General features: G+C 53.2%; 1 protein-coding gene across 7 annotated transcripts in view; it reads left to right on the top strand.

Moving 5' to 3' along the window:
* The window catches only part of ASTN1 (astrotactin 1), a 68,423-nt gene that overhangs the window by 33,507 nt on the left and 18,124 nt on the right, over positions 1 to 16,792 (top strand). For all 7 annotated transcript variants that reach the window (XR_014957121.1, XR_014957123.1, XR_014957122.1 and 4 more), the window contains exons 9-22: positions 4,391 to 4,465; positions 4,925 to 5,062; positions 5,367 to 5,517; positions 5,979 to 6,145; positions 6,319 to 6,513; positions 6,805 to 6,932; positions 9,604 to 9,708; positions 9,883 to 10,071; positions 12,433 to 12,701; positions 12,954 to 13,087; positions 13,444 to 13,595; positions 13,931 to 14,066; positions 14,157 to 14,257; positions 14,716 to 14,899. Coding sequence is in view for 4 of the 7 variants with exons in the window: in XM_021545972.3 (XP_021401647.1) it covers positions 4,391 to 4,465; positions 4,925 to 5,062; positions 5,367 to 5,517; positions 5,979 to 6,145; positions 6,319 to 6,513; positions 6,805 to 6,932; positions 9,604 to 9,708; positions 9,883 to 10,071; positions 12,433 to 12,701; positions 12,954 to 13,087; positions 13,444 to 13,595; positions 13,931 to 14,066; positions 14,157 to 14,257; positions 14,716 to 14,899 (2,124 nt within the window). In the remaining 3 variants the exon portion in view is untranslated. The remainder of the gene's footprint in view (positions 1 to 4,390; positions 4,466 to 4,924; positions 5,063 to 5,366; positions 5,518 to 5,978; positions 6,146 to 6,318; positions 6,514 to 6,804; positions 6,933 to 9,603; positions 9,709 to 9,882; positions 10,072 to 12,432; positions 12,702 to 12,953; positions 13,088 to 13,443; positions 13,596 to 13,930; positions 14,067 to 14,156; positions 14,258 to 14,715; positions 14,900 to 16,792) is intronic.

Here is a 16,792-nt window from a genome sequence, read left to right as displayed (position 1 = left end):
TTTGTCTAATATGCTCTGAGCCCTCCAATATTGGAGTGATGTGCTGCTGCCACGGGTCAGTCCCCAGAGAAACCACACTGGCGCTTGGTCAACAAAGCAGGATTTGCCAAATCCCTTGGCAAACTTGGGAGTGATGTGTTCTGGATATGACCTCCTCTGTTTTCCCCAGGTGGCCTTTTCATCTGAAAACTCATTTCAACCCTTTGATTTAGATAGTTTTGCCGTTGGTTTGTTTTTATTTACAGTGATGACAAGTTGACTCGGTGTCTGTTCACTCAGTAGCATCTAATTTTGCTCATGAAGGCGAGCTCATCTTTGTACTTTATTGGTGATGGCAGTGAGAAGCTTTTTGTGTTGTGTATATTTTGGGTACCAGACTGAGATCCACGCCTCCACACTGCATCTTTTACTCAAAATGTCCAGACCCTAAATCTTCAGTTTTTCAAAAACTCAAATATTTTTGATCATGGATAGCAGATTCATTTGATCAGCTGCTTTTTTTTTTTTTTTTTTTTTGGTGTGTGTGTGTGCTGCTCTTCGCCTGTTTTAAACAAATCTGTCTGGTGCTGTTTGTGTGCTCACAGTCTGTCTCCCTGCTTTGATATGCATTGTTAATTAGCTGCTTTTCGAATCTTACTCTAATGTTCCCTGAGCAGGATGCAGTTTCTAGCAATCCTACCAGCCACACTTCATCTTTGCTCATCAGACCAAATTTCTGCAGTTCTTTTTGTGGTATAACTTGGCCAAAAATCAAATCAGCACATTCTGTCTTCAGTTAATAAGCTGTTACCTGCCTGCATTTGTACTTTTTCATCCCAACCCTTACATCCATCTTGCACGTGGCTTTCTCCTCCCCACAGTGCACTTTTCAACCTCCCCCGTTGAGATTTGAGGTGCTCTGCATTTAAGGAGTCTTTTGATTTGTAATGGGCTTCACCCTGGCCTGGGGAGGTTTTGAGGCAGTTTAAGGTGACATGGTGAAGGTGTCAGGCTGGGTGCTCTCATCCTGCTGTGGCTGTTGGGAGCTGTCCCACCCCAGTCTTGCTCCCCACCCTCAGCCTTGCAGATGTTGTTTTTCCAGCACAGGACCCAAATTAGTGTGTCAGCCTTTGCTCTGCTCACCCAGCTCCCCTCCCCTCCCCATCCTGCCTCCTTCACACAAGATATCCCCATCCTGGCAGTGCACCTGCTCCTCTTATCCCATCCCCATCCCACAGAAGAGCGAGGGACATGCTGAAGTGACAAGTACAGCACTTTTCCTGCTTAAAGTCTTTCTTTTTCTCTCTTTCTCCCCGAACCCTTTTTTCTCTATATTTTTTTCCCTTGCCTCTCTCTATCCCCTGCTGTGTGCCTCTGCCTTGCAAGCTGAAGGACAGCCTGATAAAAAGCTCGTGGTTCTTTCAGATCCTTTCACCAAACCACCCAGCCGCCTCCTCCTCCCACCTCATTCTCCTGCTAGATTTACGGGCAGCCCAGGGAGAAAGTGCCAGCATTAGCATTTTTAATAAAGAGCTGCTTGCAAGGGATGGCAGGGTGGGAGTGGGGTGGGCTGGGAAGGGGAGAGGCATCAGCAGCTGAAACCCCAGCAGAGCTGTTGCAAAGCAGAGTGAAGTTGGGGAGGAGCTGCCATGGGCACTGGGTGACATCTGCTTTCTGCTCTTCTGCCATCAGCGTGGCTCTGGGCCTTCGTGGGTCCCCACTTTGGGGTCCTGGGGTGCAGCAGGTGCTGTGGGGATGCTCTGGTCTGTTCACCCTGGCATGGCCATCCTTGTGCTGTGCACTGGTTGGAAGCCCTGAAAAGCACAGGAGGTCAGGGAGCCAGATGTGAAGTCACCTATTCCAGCTGTAACCACTTTCTCCTCCAATGACACTTCAGTCACACTCCCCTGCAGCAACTTCTTGTGCCTTCTGCACAGACCCTCTCCTGCAGCCCCTCCAGCCTCTTGCCATCTCTCCTCAACCCAGCTGCTCCAGCTTAGCTCGTGGTGGTCACATCCTGCCAGCTCTGGGCTTATTCCTCACCGCACCCATCTTGTCTGGAAGAGTTTTGCAGGCAGTGGGGACAAGCTGGAGCACAGTTCTTGATGCTACAGGTCAGTCTGGCCTCATCCCCGGGGGGCTGCACTTTAAGCATGGCCCTGCTGAGCTTGTTCAAAGCATTGCCAGCAGTGCCAGGTTTGGAGGGCTTAGCAGGTGTTTTGTGAGCTTCCACTCAAGCCCAGATGTGGAGCAAAGCATCCAGGTAATGGTACATCTAGAAAAGCTGAGAGGCTTAGGATTGTCCTGGGGATTCACTGGCAGCACTTTGGCCTTGGGAACTTGCTGGCTGAGTGTGGGGAATTTGCTGGTTCTCAGGTGCCCTGGTAATTCCCTGTTTGGTTGTTTCAGATGCTTACCTGAGTGCCAAGGCTTGCAAGAAGCTGAGAGCTGTCATTTCTGGCCCATTTAATCCAACCTGATCAGCTGCAGAGCTGCTCATTTCCACTTTCTTTGTGAGCTCCGAAGGCCATGCAACCCTGACTCTCCCTTGCCATGTAGCTGAAGGCTGAATATTGCATTTAAGGGGCTTTTTTTGACCCCCAGTAAGGGTGTAGTGTGGCAGGCTGAGGAGATGCCACGTCTCCCTTCCTGGAGCACAGAAACATCTTCCCTGGACCAAAGCCATCATAACTTTTTACAAGGGCGTGTACAAGGACCAGGGGTAGTGGGTTCAAACTGACAGGGGGCAGATTTGATTAGATATTAGGATGAAATTCTTCACTATGAGGGTGGTGCGGCCCTGGCACAGGTTGTCCAGAGAAACTATAGCTGCCCCATCCCTGGAAGTGTTCAAGGCCAGGCTGGATGGAGCTTGGAGCAATCTGGTCTAGTGGAAGAGGAGTAGAATGAGATAATCTTTAAAGTCCCTTTCAACCCTGGCCATTCTGGGACTCTGTGATTGGAGGAATTTTAGCCACATTTGGAAATTGCAGCCTAGGTGGGCACAACATGGCTTGGGCGCTGATTTTAATCTCCCAGGTGGGTCCAAATATGCTGGCTTCATGTCCTGGGTGTGTTGACATCCATGGGCTCACACATGTTCCACCAGGCTTCTGCAGCACCTGCCCCAGCACTGAGCTCTGCTGTGAGCCCTGAGCAGTTCTCCACAACCACTTTTCCACCCGAGTCGATGGGGAACAATGCCTGGCTTCTGTTCAGCCTCTGCCATTGTTCCCAGCCTGATGTGCTCCTCAGAAACAAGAATAAAACCCATCTGCAGGAGCACTGGAAGGTGGGGGAGTGAAGCATTCAAGGTGCTGGTGAGACACAAGGAGCACATCTCTTTCTGCACGAAGCTGACCTCATTCAAGGCAATCCGATTGTGGGCTGAATGTAATCCTCGGCTCCCAGCTGACCAGACATTGTATCCCAGTGAAGGAATGCTGTAATCCTGCAGTCAGGATTTTTGTATTATTATTATTATTTTTGTCCTTGCTGAAATACCTTCAGATTCAGAATTAAATTGCTTGTGCAGGAGAGCTGTAATTGCCTCGAGAGAAAATCCCTGGGCTTGTCACTGGCACCTGACACTCTTGACTCTGAATTCTAGCAGCAGTGTTACGATGGGATGGAAAATCTCCTCTCTGCTCTGAGCTCTTGCAAAGGGGATTTGGAGTTTTGGGGTTTGGGAGTGGGGTTCATGTTGCCTGATTCACAGCCCACCATGGCTGGGTCTCTTGTCTGTCTCACTCTGCAAGTGGTGGTCTGCCAGCAGGGCTGTGCTGCTGGGGGTTCGTGTCCCAAAGGTGCCATGGCCATGGGTGTCCCACTGCAAGGCACCAGCCTCCAAATCTTAGTGGCTCATCCCTCATCACCCCGTGCTATCTACAACAGCAGGGATGGACCAGCTCTCCAGCCTCCTGCTTGGCTCCAGGCTCCCACCTTGTCTTCCAGCCCACTTTGCAAAGCTCCCCCTCCTGCAACAGTGGAAGGGTGTTAATAAGGCAGGTGGTGAAACTGGGGTCCCAGACTTGATGTGCTGTTTGGCAAAAGCCTCCCAGAGAAAGGGTCCAGCTGCGGTTTGGTTTTCTTTTTGCCATTCAATAGCTGTGATGCAAATCCCTAAAACAAAACCAGGCAGGTGGTACTGAGCTGGAGGGGATGTGAGGATGGCTGGAGTGCATCCAACCCCAAAATAACACATGCAACACACCACTGGCCTATTGGCAGGTTGGAGCTGGGACAAGAATCTGATGTAGGATCTCCAGAATTAAGATCTCAGATCTGAGGCTATATGCTACCCTAGGGCCCTTCTGCATGGGAGCAGGGGGCTGAGCAGAGGAGGCATTTTGGGCTGTGAGAAGCAGTGGGGACACGATGCTGGTGTGATGCTCCTGGGTTTCTTTTCCAGGCCTTGGCCATACACCATCTTCCAGCGTGGCTTTGACTTGGTGCTGGGTGAGCAACCTTCTGACAAGATTTTTCGGTAAGAGGTGAAGGCAACCTGCTCAGCACATTTTGGGGCTTAAATACAGCTCAGGGCGTGCAGGCATGCAGGTAGCCCAGCTGGCAGGGCTGAGCACAGCTGTCCTGTGCCACCTCCTGGGGACATGCGAGCACGGCTGGGAAGATCCCCCTGCAGCTGGCCTGTGGATGCTGGATACCCAGCAGTCATCTGTGGTGAGAGTGAGGTTTAGGCTCTGAAAGAAGGTTTCTATGGAAAATGAAAGTGCCCTTTTTTTAAATTACTTAAGTTGCATGCAATTTTTGGGAATCATTGGGTGCATTTGCAGGACCCACCCCACTTTACCCTGCCCACACACCTTACGTTGGGCTGGCATCCTTGCAGGATGAGCAGGGAGGCTCAAGGGCTGGATTTGGGTGGAGATATCCTTCCAGGGTCAGCTTTTCCCTCTGTGCCAGCCTGTGCTGCTCTCCCTGGCAGGTTCACCTACACCTTGGGGGAGGGCATGTGGCTGCCCCTGAGCAAGAGCTTCGTCATCCCACCAGCTGAGCTGGCCATCAATCCCTCAGCCAAGTGCAAGACTGACATGACAGTGATGGAGGATGCAGTGGAGGTCAGGTAGGTGCCACGGCAGGGTGAGGGAGCTCAGGAGGGGCTTCAGCAAACAGAGCTGGGATCCCCATCCCACGTTTTGCAGGTGGAGATTAGTACAACCATTAACCTGCCCCTCTTTAGTCCTGCCTTTGGTAGTATTTCTCCTCATCTCAGTAGCTCCTGCATCCTTCTAAAAGCTTGGCTGCCATCCAGTTCACTGTCAGCCCGAGGAAAGCCTGAGCTCTGGAAAAACCCACGCAGCAGCCACGCATGCGTGCCCAGCATCTCATGGAAGCAGTGACACGTCTCCTCTTCCTCCTCCTCACAGGGAAGAGCTGATGACCTCGTCCTCCTTCGACAGCCTGGAGGTCCTTCTTGACTCCTTCGGCCCCGTCCGTGACTGCTCCCGGGACAACGGGGGCTGCAGCAAGAATTTCCGCTGCATCTCGGACCGCAAGCTGGACTCCACGGGCTGTGTGGTGAGATCCCGGGATCTCCCTTGGTGTGAGCAAGGAAGGGGAGGCCACACAGAGAATCCTTCCTCCCATACTGCAGTGTCACCAGAGCTGGGCATTGGGGTGAAGAGGCTGCGAGTGTGGGGCAGAAAGGGGGTGTGGAAAGGGCAGCAGGGCTTTGTCCGTCACTGGAGCTGGGTTGCTGGAGAGTGGGGCTGATACCAGCACATTGCCTTGGTAGGGGATAGCTTGGAGGGCTGCCACCTCAGGGGATGCAGTCCTGAGGGCTGCAAAGAGGCTTTGGTGCAGGAGGAATATCTGCAGCTGTGGATGGTGCTGCTGTCCTTCCTGCAGCCCTTGAGCACTGCTCAGGCTGCAGTTTCTGCTGGAGAGAAAGCTGGAAGCTGGAGCCCTGCCCTCCGCCTCAGCCCCAGAGACAGATCCCTTCCCATGGGTTCTCACCTCCTGTTCCCCCACCCCACCAGTGCCCGGCAGGACTGAGCCCCATGAAGGATGGCACAGGCTGCTACGACCGTCACGTCGGCGTGGACTGCTCTGATGGCTTCAACGGGGGCTGTGAGCAGCTGTGCCTGCAGCAGATGGTCCCGCTGCCCGAAGACCCCCTGCTCTACAACATCCTCATGTTCTGCGGGTGAGTGACCATCACCTCGCTGGCCACGGGGACACCCCCAGAGTGCTGCTGTCCATGGCTGCTGCCACCCTGAGCCGGTAGGGTTGGGATGGAGGGGGTCTCCTCTGTTCCTGTGTGTGTCCTCGGTGCTGGGGGGGCTGCAGCTGACAGTGGACCCCGTGCTGGCTTCCCAGGTGCATCGAGGACTACAAGCTGGGCGGGGACGGGCGGTCGTGCCAGCTGATCTCGGAGTCGTGCCCGGAGGCGGGGGACTGCGGCGAGCCCCGCGAGCTGCCCATGAACCAGACGCTCTTCGGGGAGATCTTCTACGGCTACAACAACCACTCCAAGGAGGTGGCACCAGGGCAGGTGCTCAAAGGGACCTTCAGGTGAGTTGCAGACGTGGGGAGGGGACCCCAGCAGGGTCAGACCTCACCATCCTCTCCAAGAAGAAGGAGCCTGGGACTGCCTGGTCCATCCATGTCTGGCTTCGCTTTGCAGAAGCTGGAGGGGCTGGTGGGGAGGGCAGGTCTGACACTTTCCATCAAGAGTAGACATCTTTTTAATCTGTTCCTGAAGGAAAGGAGAAGTGCCGGGTGTTTTATTTGGGATGGGTCACTTGCTGGCAGTCATTTCTGCTGTCCTCCAACCTTGCTCTTCTCTCTGCAATTAACTTCCAGGCAGAACAACTTTGCCCGGGGCCTGGAGCAGCAGCTGCCGGATGGGCTGGTGGTGGCCACAGTCCCCTTGGAGAACCAGTGCCAAGAGGAGCTCTCTGACCCCACGCCCGACCCTGAGTTCCTCACTGGTGAGTGACTCCAGCTGGATCCGTGTCCCTCCCAGTGAGGCAGCTGCCAGCATGTCCAGCTTCAGCACCTTAACCTCCCACAGGATATATCTGCCATGGGATAGATCTAGTCTGCCTTTAGACCCTGTGCTCAGCTGCACATAAAGGAACCAGCAGCTGAGGGTTGGTTCCTTTTTCCAGTAAGAGGAAGGCATTAAAAATGAAGGAAATGCAAAGGCTGTAAATTAATTGTGGAATGTAAAAGCTCAAGCATCCATCAAATATTTGGGGCATTTGCAAAAGGATTTTTTTTTTTAAGGTAAAAATGGTTTTCCAACTACCTTTGATTTCTTTACTGATATAGTGAAGCATTTAAAATCCAGCACCACCAAACCAAAATGTTTTGGTTTGCTGTGCCAGAGCATCGTGGGCCATGAGTAATAGGTTATCATGGGTTCCTTGACAGCCTTCAAGGATTTGCCTTTTTTTCCAAGTTGCCAGTATTCATAAATAGCCTTCATTTCCTTGGTGTTTGTTGCTGTTTGTGGGAATAAATTAACTTGGGACTTTGTTTTCTTCATGGTGGAAAAAGACATCCTTTATTCACGTAAGTCCTTTTTAAAAGTAAACTTTTTATACAGTTTTACAGACCTCGTCTGTGACTAATTGGTTGGTAGCTTTCTTGCCAATTACTTTATTCATTAGTAACAAGTTGTTATCCTGTATTGATTGGTCACTGAAACTCTTGGTGTCTATGTGCAGGGACAGTTGTTTGTTAAAGATAGTTTTCATTTTTCTATCTAATGGTGCAAAACCAGTTTATGCAGGTGCAAGTAATTTTTTAACCCAGGAATAGTTTGTTATGTCTGCTGCTCACACCAGGATTGCTTTCACATGGGAACTTGGAAAGTACTAGCTTGACAAGGCCAGCCACTGATTCCAGGAGAGTAGGGCTGATTTTATCAAGCTCTTCTCTATGGCTTTTCTACCTTACTGGAACACTGTTGGCTGAAGTGGCCCTGACATCCAGGAGCTACTAAGAACAGGATGTGGCTAGTAATGTGTTTTTGTCTCATCGGAGAGCCTGTGCATTCCCTTTGTCTGGCAGAGCTTCCAGGAGGATTTTGGGGAGCACCCATGGACTGTATCCAGGGCCTGGTGGATGCTGGTTGCCCTGACAGGTTGCATGGCAATGAAGGTGCAGGCAGATTCAGCAGGGAGGAGGGTGCTGGTGGGTCTTGGGGGGCTGAGCTTCCCCGAGAGAGCTGGATGGGTGGGTCACTCTTGCTTCCCTGGGGACGCTAAACCCTGCCTGGAGGTGCTGGAGGACACCTGCCTCCCAGTGGGGCTCTCCTGCCTGTGACATGGTTACATGGATGTAAGGAAGGCACTGCCACCACAGCCTCAGCATCCCAGCAGTGTCAGTGGGACTGGGATTTCACTGGCATTTATGCTGGGGAGGTAAAAGCCAGTAAACGATCCTATTCATTTCCCGCTCTCGGCTGGCTTTGTGACTGATTTAGGGGAAAAAAAGGAAAAGAAGTGAAATATTCTCTGCTTGTCAGAAGCTTGGATATCGCTGTGAATACACGAGAGGCAGAGCTGCTGAGTAAGGAAGGGCTGTTTTTGCATAAACACTTTGCAGGGAAGAGAAAGGCTTTGAAGCTGTCGGCAGCAGCCAGAACTGTAGAGAGAGGCGCTGGAAGGCAAAGGATTTTATCCTGCTTATACTCTGTCTTCAGGTCTTGTTACAGAGGGGGGGATGCCCACAGTTATCCTCCTGAACTCCTGCTGGGTGCCTGTTAGCAGCAGAGTTTGCAGCTCTGCTGCTGAGCGGAGGCGTGACGCCCTGGCTGTGCAGCCCTGGGGCTGCAAGGGGAGAGGTGGCCTGTCCCAGCATCCTGCAGTGGCACTCTAGGGATGCTCAGGCCACCAAATTCAGAGCCATGAGCACCCTTCAGTTCCCTTGCTGGGGCTTTGTCTGAGGCTCAGTGGTCTCTCTGTCCTGCTGCTCATAGAAGCTGAGCTGCCTTGTGCCTTGGGTGGGAGTTAAGTGGCTGCCCAGCCCAGGTCTCCATGAATTTCTGGCTTCTGTAACTCACAGCTAAATGGCTGAAGAACGGGATGTCTTTGAAGGAGAAGGACAAACCTGGGTCCTCTTCAGCCCCAGTATTGCCATAATGTCCTGAGGGAACATTAGCATCACCAGGCGAGTGATTTCCCCGTCCATCTGCTGCCCACTCAGCTCAGTCCCAGCCGAGGGGACCCAGGGCCTCTTGGGCACACGTGGCATGACGGTGACCGTTCCCAGGCCTGCCAGCAGCTCATTAGAAAGCACAGCTCTCATTAGCGACATAATTAGCACACCTGGGCATGCCTTGGGAGTGGGCACTGGGAAGGAAGCAGGAGGGGGTGCAGGAGGAGGCTCATTATCTTCCAGTGCAGAGCCCTGGATGGCAAAATGAAACAAGCCTACGTGTTTTCCCTCAAAGCCATAATTTTAATTGCTGGGGACCACCTGACCCTTAGCTCTGAGTGCCTCCCTGGGGGCATGTGGTGTGTACAGAACCCTTTTCCCTGACTTCTTCCCACCTTGCTGGCCGTGTTGCCCGAGGCAGGAAGGACTACAACCATCCCCATGGTGAGGTGTTGCTCAGCAGTGGCACTGAGTCCCTGTGTCCTTTTCTGGCAGGCATGGTGAACTTCAGTGAGGTGTCTGGGTACCCCCTCCTGCAGCACTGGAAGGTGCAGTCTGTCATGTACCACGTCCGGCTCAACCAGATGACCATCTCCCAGTGTAAGTGTGCAGGGACATGGGGAATAAAGGGAGAAAGGATGGCAAGAGGTGACACAGCCTTCTGCTAGCAGGTGATGGGCTCAAAGGCTGGTTGCCCATTGTGTGTAGGGAGGTAGCAAGGGCTTGGTGGGCTCTGGGAACTGAACCCACCTCATCTTGCCATCTCTTTCCCAGCCTTCAGCAATGCACTCCACTCTCTGGATGGAGCCACCTCCCGTGGAGATTTTGTGGCGCTGCTGGACCAGTTTGGCAACCACTACATCCAAGAGGCAGTGTACGGCTTTGAGGAGTCCTGCTCCATCTGGTATCCCAACAGGCAGGTCCAGCGGCAGCTCTGGCTGGAGTATGAGGACATCAGCAAAGGTAGGAGCTTATCCTTGGGGAGGGTACTCACAGCCACCCCGTGGGAGTGGGAAGCAGGTTTGCTTTTGGCATTTTGGAGGGTGCCCAGCCTGTGTCAGGACTGCGTCCCAGGTCATCATCCCACACCCTGCTCTCACACCCTCTGAAGCCAGCCAAAGGATTCCCATGGGTTGCAGCAGACACTGGTCTAGGTCAAAAAGAAAGATCAATAGCCACAGTCCCAGGGAAAGACAAGTGCACCCATCCCACCGAGCCATCCTGCCACATGCTGGACTTAACTGTTGTCTTTAATCTTATTCTTTCCTTCATTTTGTCTCTGCCATATCTACTCTCTTCCACTTGCATCCCACAGCCAGAATTTTCTCCTTCCAATGTGTTCCCTTCTCCTGGGGAGAATGCTTTTAATGCCTGGGAACCAGTCAGGAGCTGGGAGGTTCATCGTGGTGCACAGGGCATCTGGCACTGCTGCATGCCCTGCAGTGCCCTGGCTGCAGGGAGCTGTGGTGGATCCCCAGTGGAAGAGGTCGTGCCCGCTTTCAATGGCAGCTTTACAAAAGCTGAGGCAGCCTAACTCCTGCCTGCTGCCATCTGTCCTCAGGACTCTGGCAGCTTGGTCTAGGGGAGGGCGTCCCTGCCCATGCAGGAGACTGGAATGAGATGGTCGTTATTGTCCCCCCCATTCCAAACTATTCTCAGATTCTATGATTATGGGATCTCTTGCAAAGCTGCCTGCAGGCGTTTTTCTGCTGCGCTGGGGGTGGTGGGTTGCAGCATCCAGGCTTGGGCAGCAAACAAGAGCCAGCTCCCAGGCCTGGGCATGGGGAATGCTGAACAGAGCTGCTGCTTTTTAGATAAAATTGGTTTGCTGCTCCTGCCCAGGAATTCCCAGGTGCAGACAGTGTGAGCTTGGAGTTCACAGGCGCCACAACGGACACATCATTTCCATCATGAAGCTTCATAATTTGGCACCAGCCTATGCTGCTGCTCTTGCTGTGTCCTAGCCACTGAGATATTTATTATATCTCCAGGGCTCTTGTGTGGGAAGGGCTTCTTTCAAAGCCTGAGTCTGGATCCTGTGGGCTCAGGTCTCCCAGAGCCTGGACTTCTTCACAAGCCCACCTGGAAAGTACAGACCTCGTGCTGTTTGGCTGTAGGCTGTCTCCAGATGTAGCACCTTCTGATTGCAACTACTTCTTTTTTTCTCCTGCAATTTCCTCCTCTTTGATTTTCGTGCTTGGAGGCTTTTCAGGTCTGGCAGCCTTTTTCCACCCACAGTATCACATTTAGGTTTCACTCTGGCACCTGCCACTTTCCTTCCTTTGCTTTTTGTTTGCAAACGTCAGGGGCTGGATATCGATTGAGAAATTGCAAGAGACAAATCATTCCCTGGCTCCTCTGCTTTTCCTCAGTGCCTGCTAAGCTGCAATTCTCAGCCAGCCTAAAGTGATCCATCTCCAGCTTCCTGGGGGCGCAGAGCAACACTTTTGTATCCCAGGTTTTAACAGCCTTGTTTTCTTTGCAGGAGTCTCAAAGATGGGCTAGTGCTTTCATTTCTCCACAAATCCTTGCTATAGGGAGATTTTCCTATTGAGTCATGGATGTGGTCCATGGTGGCTCCCTGCAGCAGCCAGCCCGTATCAAGTCACCACTAACGATGGTCTGAGCCTGCCCTGGGGGTGAGGCTTTGCCTGGTTATCCTTCAGCTTCCTCCAACCTCACCAACCATCTTCAATGGCCCCTCTAGGCCCCTCTTTCTGCTGTATAAATTCAGGGACATCCTTTGGCAGGGATTTTGTGTGAAAAGCACTGTTCCCCTTCGTGGCAAGGCTCACCATGGCAGAGTGATGTTACCCAGGGCACAGCAGTGATGAGCAGATTTTACCTTTTTGACTTCTGTGCAAGGACTGTTCCTCTTATGCCAACATATTTCCTGCTATTTAGAGCCAGGGGGGCTTTTGCAGGAGAGTGGTTTGGCAGGGGTCTTTTCTGGAGAGTCAGTGTGATGTGAGGGTGCCCAGGCAGGTCCTCCAGGAATCTCCAGCCACATGAAGGAGGCTCCCTCTCGTGGGGACCTGCTGGCAGGATGCATTGTCCCAGTCCAGGTGTAGGGATGGGGCTAGGGAAACTGAGGCACGGGGCGACCAGAGGACCTGCAATCACAGAGGCCACGGTGGGCTTTTTAGTCCTGATTCCTCCTCTGAAGACCAGTAAGTATTTAATCCCTACAGAGCAAAAAGATCCAGGGGGCTCTTTGCCAACACTGCCTCTGTCTGGGTGGAAGGCAGAGGTCTCACGCCCTCATGTATCCACTACCAATGGCTTGGAGCCCACGCTGGTGTTGCTTTTTGCCCCCTTCTCCAGGCAACTCCCCCTCAGACGAGTCGGAGGAGCGGGAGCGGGACCCCAAGGTGCTGACGTTCCCCGAGTACATCGCCAGCCTCTCGGAGTCTGGCACCAAGCGCGTGGCAGCCGGCGTCCGCATGGAGTGCCAGAGCCGCGGGCGCTGCCCCTCCTCCTGCCCGCTCTGCCACGGCGCCTCCGGCCCCGACGTGCCAGCCGAGCCCATCCTGCTGGAGGTCACCAAAGCAGCCCCCCTCTACGAGCTGGTCACCAACAACCAGACCCAGCGGGTGAGGAGCCACGCGCTGGGGGTGGTGGAGTGGGCAGGAGGGGTGGCAGGACTGCATTGTGGCTGCATTTGAAGGCAGCTTGCCCAGACAGCATCACGTCCAGCTGTGGCAGCCCTTGTGCGTCGGCCAGCCCTGCTCTCCAGGCTGGCTGGATTGTGCTGAACCCACCAGGGGATGGATGAACACTGGCACAAGTGGTGGTGGGATGGGAGCATATCTGCCCGATGCTCAAGCCCTTCTCCTCTCTCCCAGCTCCTGCAGGAGGCCACCATGAGCTTGCTGTGGTGCTCGGGCAGTGGGGATGTCATCGAGGACTGGTGCCGCTGTGACTCCAGTGCCTTCGGGGCTGATGGGCTGCCCACCTGTGCACCTCTCCCACACCCAATGTAGGTGCCCAGCCTGGCTTTTTTGGTGTGATGGGTCTGTGAAGAGGTGGCGGTGGCCAACAGTGTGGTGGGGCTGTGTGCCTTCATGGGACAGGTTTGCAAACGGATGGGTGACCTGGGAATTGAGAGTACAGAGTTGCAGTGTCTTTTCTGAGTTCAGCTGAGGACTGAGGAGCTGGTTGTGGATCCATCCTGGTAAAGCAAGCCTAGGGAATGAGTCCTTTAGACCAACATGCCCAGAGCCAGGAGGGGAAAGGGAGGGAGAGTAATTTCTCTCCTGAGGTTGCTGTCTCCTGTGAGTTAATGGCTTTGAATCCCTTTTGTTGTGAGAGAGTAATGCAAAAACTGTCCCCCAGCCTGCGTCTCTCCACTGTACACGAGCCCAGCAGCACACTGGTGGTACTGGAGTGGGACCACTCGGAGCCCCCCATTGGGGTGCAGATTGTGGACTACCTCCTCCGTCAAGAGAAGGTCACCGACAGAATGGACCACTCCAAGGTGGAGACAGGTGAGTGGGGACTCCACTGGTTCTCTAGGGAGAGTGGGATGGAGATGTTAGAAGAGAGCCTCTGTCTTTGTCTTTGCAAGGGGATGCTGTAGGAAATCAAATACCCTGTGGAAGAGAGAGCAGCCCTTCTCCTGCCCACCATGCTGCAGAAAGGGGCAGCTCCATACCCTAGGGATGAACTTCTTGGGAAAGCAGTGGGTCCAGCTTTATACAAACTTCATGCATTAGCCTTGGTCTCCCTTGGCACCAGGCAGTGTGGCAGCAGGCACAGGCTCTCCACAGCCCCAGGGACACCTGTGCCATCACCAGTGGCACATCCTCCCCTCTCTCCCTAGAGACGGTGCTGAGCTTTGTGGATGACATCATCTCTGGTGCCAAGTCCCCCTGTGCCATGCCAGCCCAAGTGCCTGACAGACTCTCCTCCACCATCTCCCTCATCATCCGCTGCTTGGAGCCCGACACCACCTACATGTGAGTTCCTGTGGCAGTGCTGACATCCTGACTGTGTTTCCACGCAGCCTCAGGAGCCCAAAGCTTTGTTTTTTCCCCCTTCTCATCCAGGTTCACGCTCTGGGGAGTTGACAACACAGGAAGACGTTCCAGGTCAAGTGATGTGACGGTCAAGACACCCTGCCCTGTGGTGGATGATGTGAAAGCTCAAGGTGAGATGGAGGGAGCTGCTGGACTGTGATGCTTGGGACCAGAGGGAGTTCCCCCTTCCAGCATGTTCCCATACATGTCTTGTGTCCTGGCTGTAACATCTCCTTCACCCATAGTGGCCCAGGAGCTGCCACATGGTGTGGAGGGCTGAGATGGGTGGTTGCAGGAGGCACAGTCCTCTCTGAAAGCCAAAGTGAATAAATGCTGTTTCACTAACACTACCTGATGGCATCACCCATTTCTTTTCTTAATTAGACCAACTGTGGGAAGCTAACCTGGACTGAGTCCAGGGAATGCCATCTAGTCTGCTGGGACCTTGTCCTGATGTGATGTAAATCATAACTCAGTGGACAAATCTTGGTTCTGGTCCTGGTTTCCCTCGAACTGAGCTTTAGCCCTGACAGGCTTTATTCATGCCTTTCCTTGCCCCTCACTGAACACCCCCTGTCCTTGTGCCTAGAAATAGCAGACAAGATCTACAACCTCTTCAACGGCTACACGAGCGGCAAGGAGCAGCAGACAGCCTACAACACCCTGCTGGACCTGGGCTCCCCCAGCCTGCACCGAGTCCTCTACCACTACAACCAGCACTACGAGAGCTTTGGGGAGTTCACCTGGCGCTGTGAGGATGAGCTGGGGCCCAGGTAGGCTCGGGAGCTGAGCTGGCTAAGCAGCAGGCCTGCCCACCAGCAGGCTTGTCCCTCATGGGTAGTGGTCACCAGGAAGGCATCTCTTCAGCAAATCTCATGATATGATGATGGATGGTAGGCCTTAGAGTGTCACAGTGGGGTTTCTATTTTGCTGGTTGCTGTGCATGTGCAAAGACCATTAGCACAGGACAAGGTGGAAAGTGGTTGACTGTTGTCAGCCCAACACTGCTGTCCATCCCATCAGCCCTATCCTGTCTCTAGAGTTTGGTCTCACGTGTTCATGTTGTGCAGAGTGGCAAAGGGATGGGATTTTCTTTTTTCCTTTATAGCTGCCACAGGCAGAAAGTCAGAAGGTCTTGGAAAAATAACACACCTTCCAGGGATGGAGATCAGATTCTGCTTTCTGCCTTTTCCTGGGCTTTGGCTTGAGCTGAATGCACCTCTGTCTTCTGAACTCTGTCAGCTTGTGGTCCCCAGCAGGACTGACTTTAGGTCTGAACTGTGCATTTCATCACTTTTGATCCACATCTGTGGTTGTGGTTGTGGGGGGTAACATGATATGAGTGTTTTTGGTGCCCAGGCTGTGCTGAGCTGCCACAGCAGGTTTTGGAGGACGTTGTCCTGAGCTCTTCCTGTCTTGTGCCAGAGTAAGCACCATGTCTTCTCTTTAGGCTTCTCCAGGTCACTGAAGCCCCTCCAGCTGCCTGAGAATGTCCCAGGCTTGTGGAGGTAGCCAGATGTTCCCTTCTGCCCATGTCCTTCAACATCTGCTTTAGTCTGCGTGGTTTCCCAGTAATGCAGATATTTCCAGTCAGTTTAGCGAGCTGGGCTGAGAGATTGCGTGTGCTGCAGTGGTGTTTCATGCCATGTGGCCTCCAAACAACCAGAGCTGTATTCTCATCTGGAAATCAGGATTACTTTCAAATGCACATCAACAAGAGCTCCTGTGTATGAAATTCATGGCCTCTGCCTTACACCATGCCCCACACCTCCTCTTGCTGGTCTCACCACTGTCTGTCTTCCAGCTCTGCTTCTCCAGGCGATCACTTGTGTACTTCTAGCTGAGGATAGGAGATTCTCCATGTACTCTGTCCTCCAAACCTCTGCTAGGCAGTCAGACTCAGCAAGTAGCTTGTGCCTTAGTGCATTGGACTTGTCTCCTGGTACAGCTTTGGTGGGAAACTCTAAGGAGGCCCTCCATGCCCTGGAGGGGTCTCCTTAGAGGGGTCTCTTGTCTTTTCCTTTTTCCATTTATGTCCTAAGAAATGTGAGCTCTTTGAGGCACAACCTCAAAGCTCAGTAGGAATAATGCAGCACATGGAGTCTTTTTAGGGCAGAGGCTCCCAGCAGCTCCTCTGCCCAGGGTTGCCTCATTCCCCAACACTGAATGGGATCAGCAGGCTTGGACATGAGTCTCACCTTTGCCTTGATCCCAGCTGTGGTGATGCTGCTCTGTCTCCACTTCCAGATGTGAAATCCAGCCCCAGTTTGCACATCTGTTGTGGTGCTTTGCATGAGGAGCTCATAAAATTCCTTACATGACAGACTGGAGTCGTCACAGAGCCGCTGCCTCCACTGAGGCTGAGTGTTGCCGCTGCTGCTCTGCCCCAGTGAGGAGACCCAGGACCAGCCAGAACAGGGGGTGGAAGCTGCCTCCTCCAGCCCCACGAGGCAGAGGCATTGCCATGGAGCAGCCAGAAATGCCGCTGAGTTACCCAAATGATGGCATTTTCTGTGTGAATCTACGAGCCAGAGGGTTAATTGCACCCTCTGGAAATGCTGGAGCGCTCAGGATAGGATGACGCAAGTCGCTGATGAAGTGTTTGCAGCTCGCACCGCTTGGAAAGAGGCATTTAGGCAGCTGCAGCGGGCTCTGGTGATGACAAA

The sequence above is a fragment of the Lonchura striata genome, chromosome 8 (assembly GCF_050655825.1).
Source record: "Lonchura striata isolate lonStrDom1 chromosome 8, ASM5065582v1, whole genome shotgun sequence".
Classification (NCBI taxonomy): domain Eukaryota; kingdom Metazoa; phylum Chordata; class Aves; order Passeriformes; family Estrildidae; genus Lonchura; species Lonchura striata.
The sequence above is the reverse complement of the archived record's forward strand: the minus strand, read 5'-3'. Positions and strand labels throughout refer to the sequence as shown.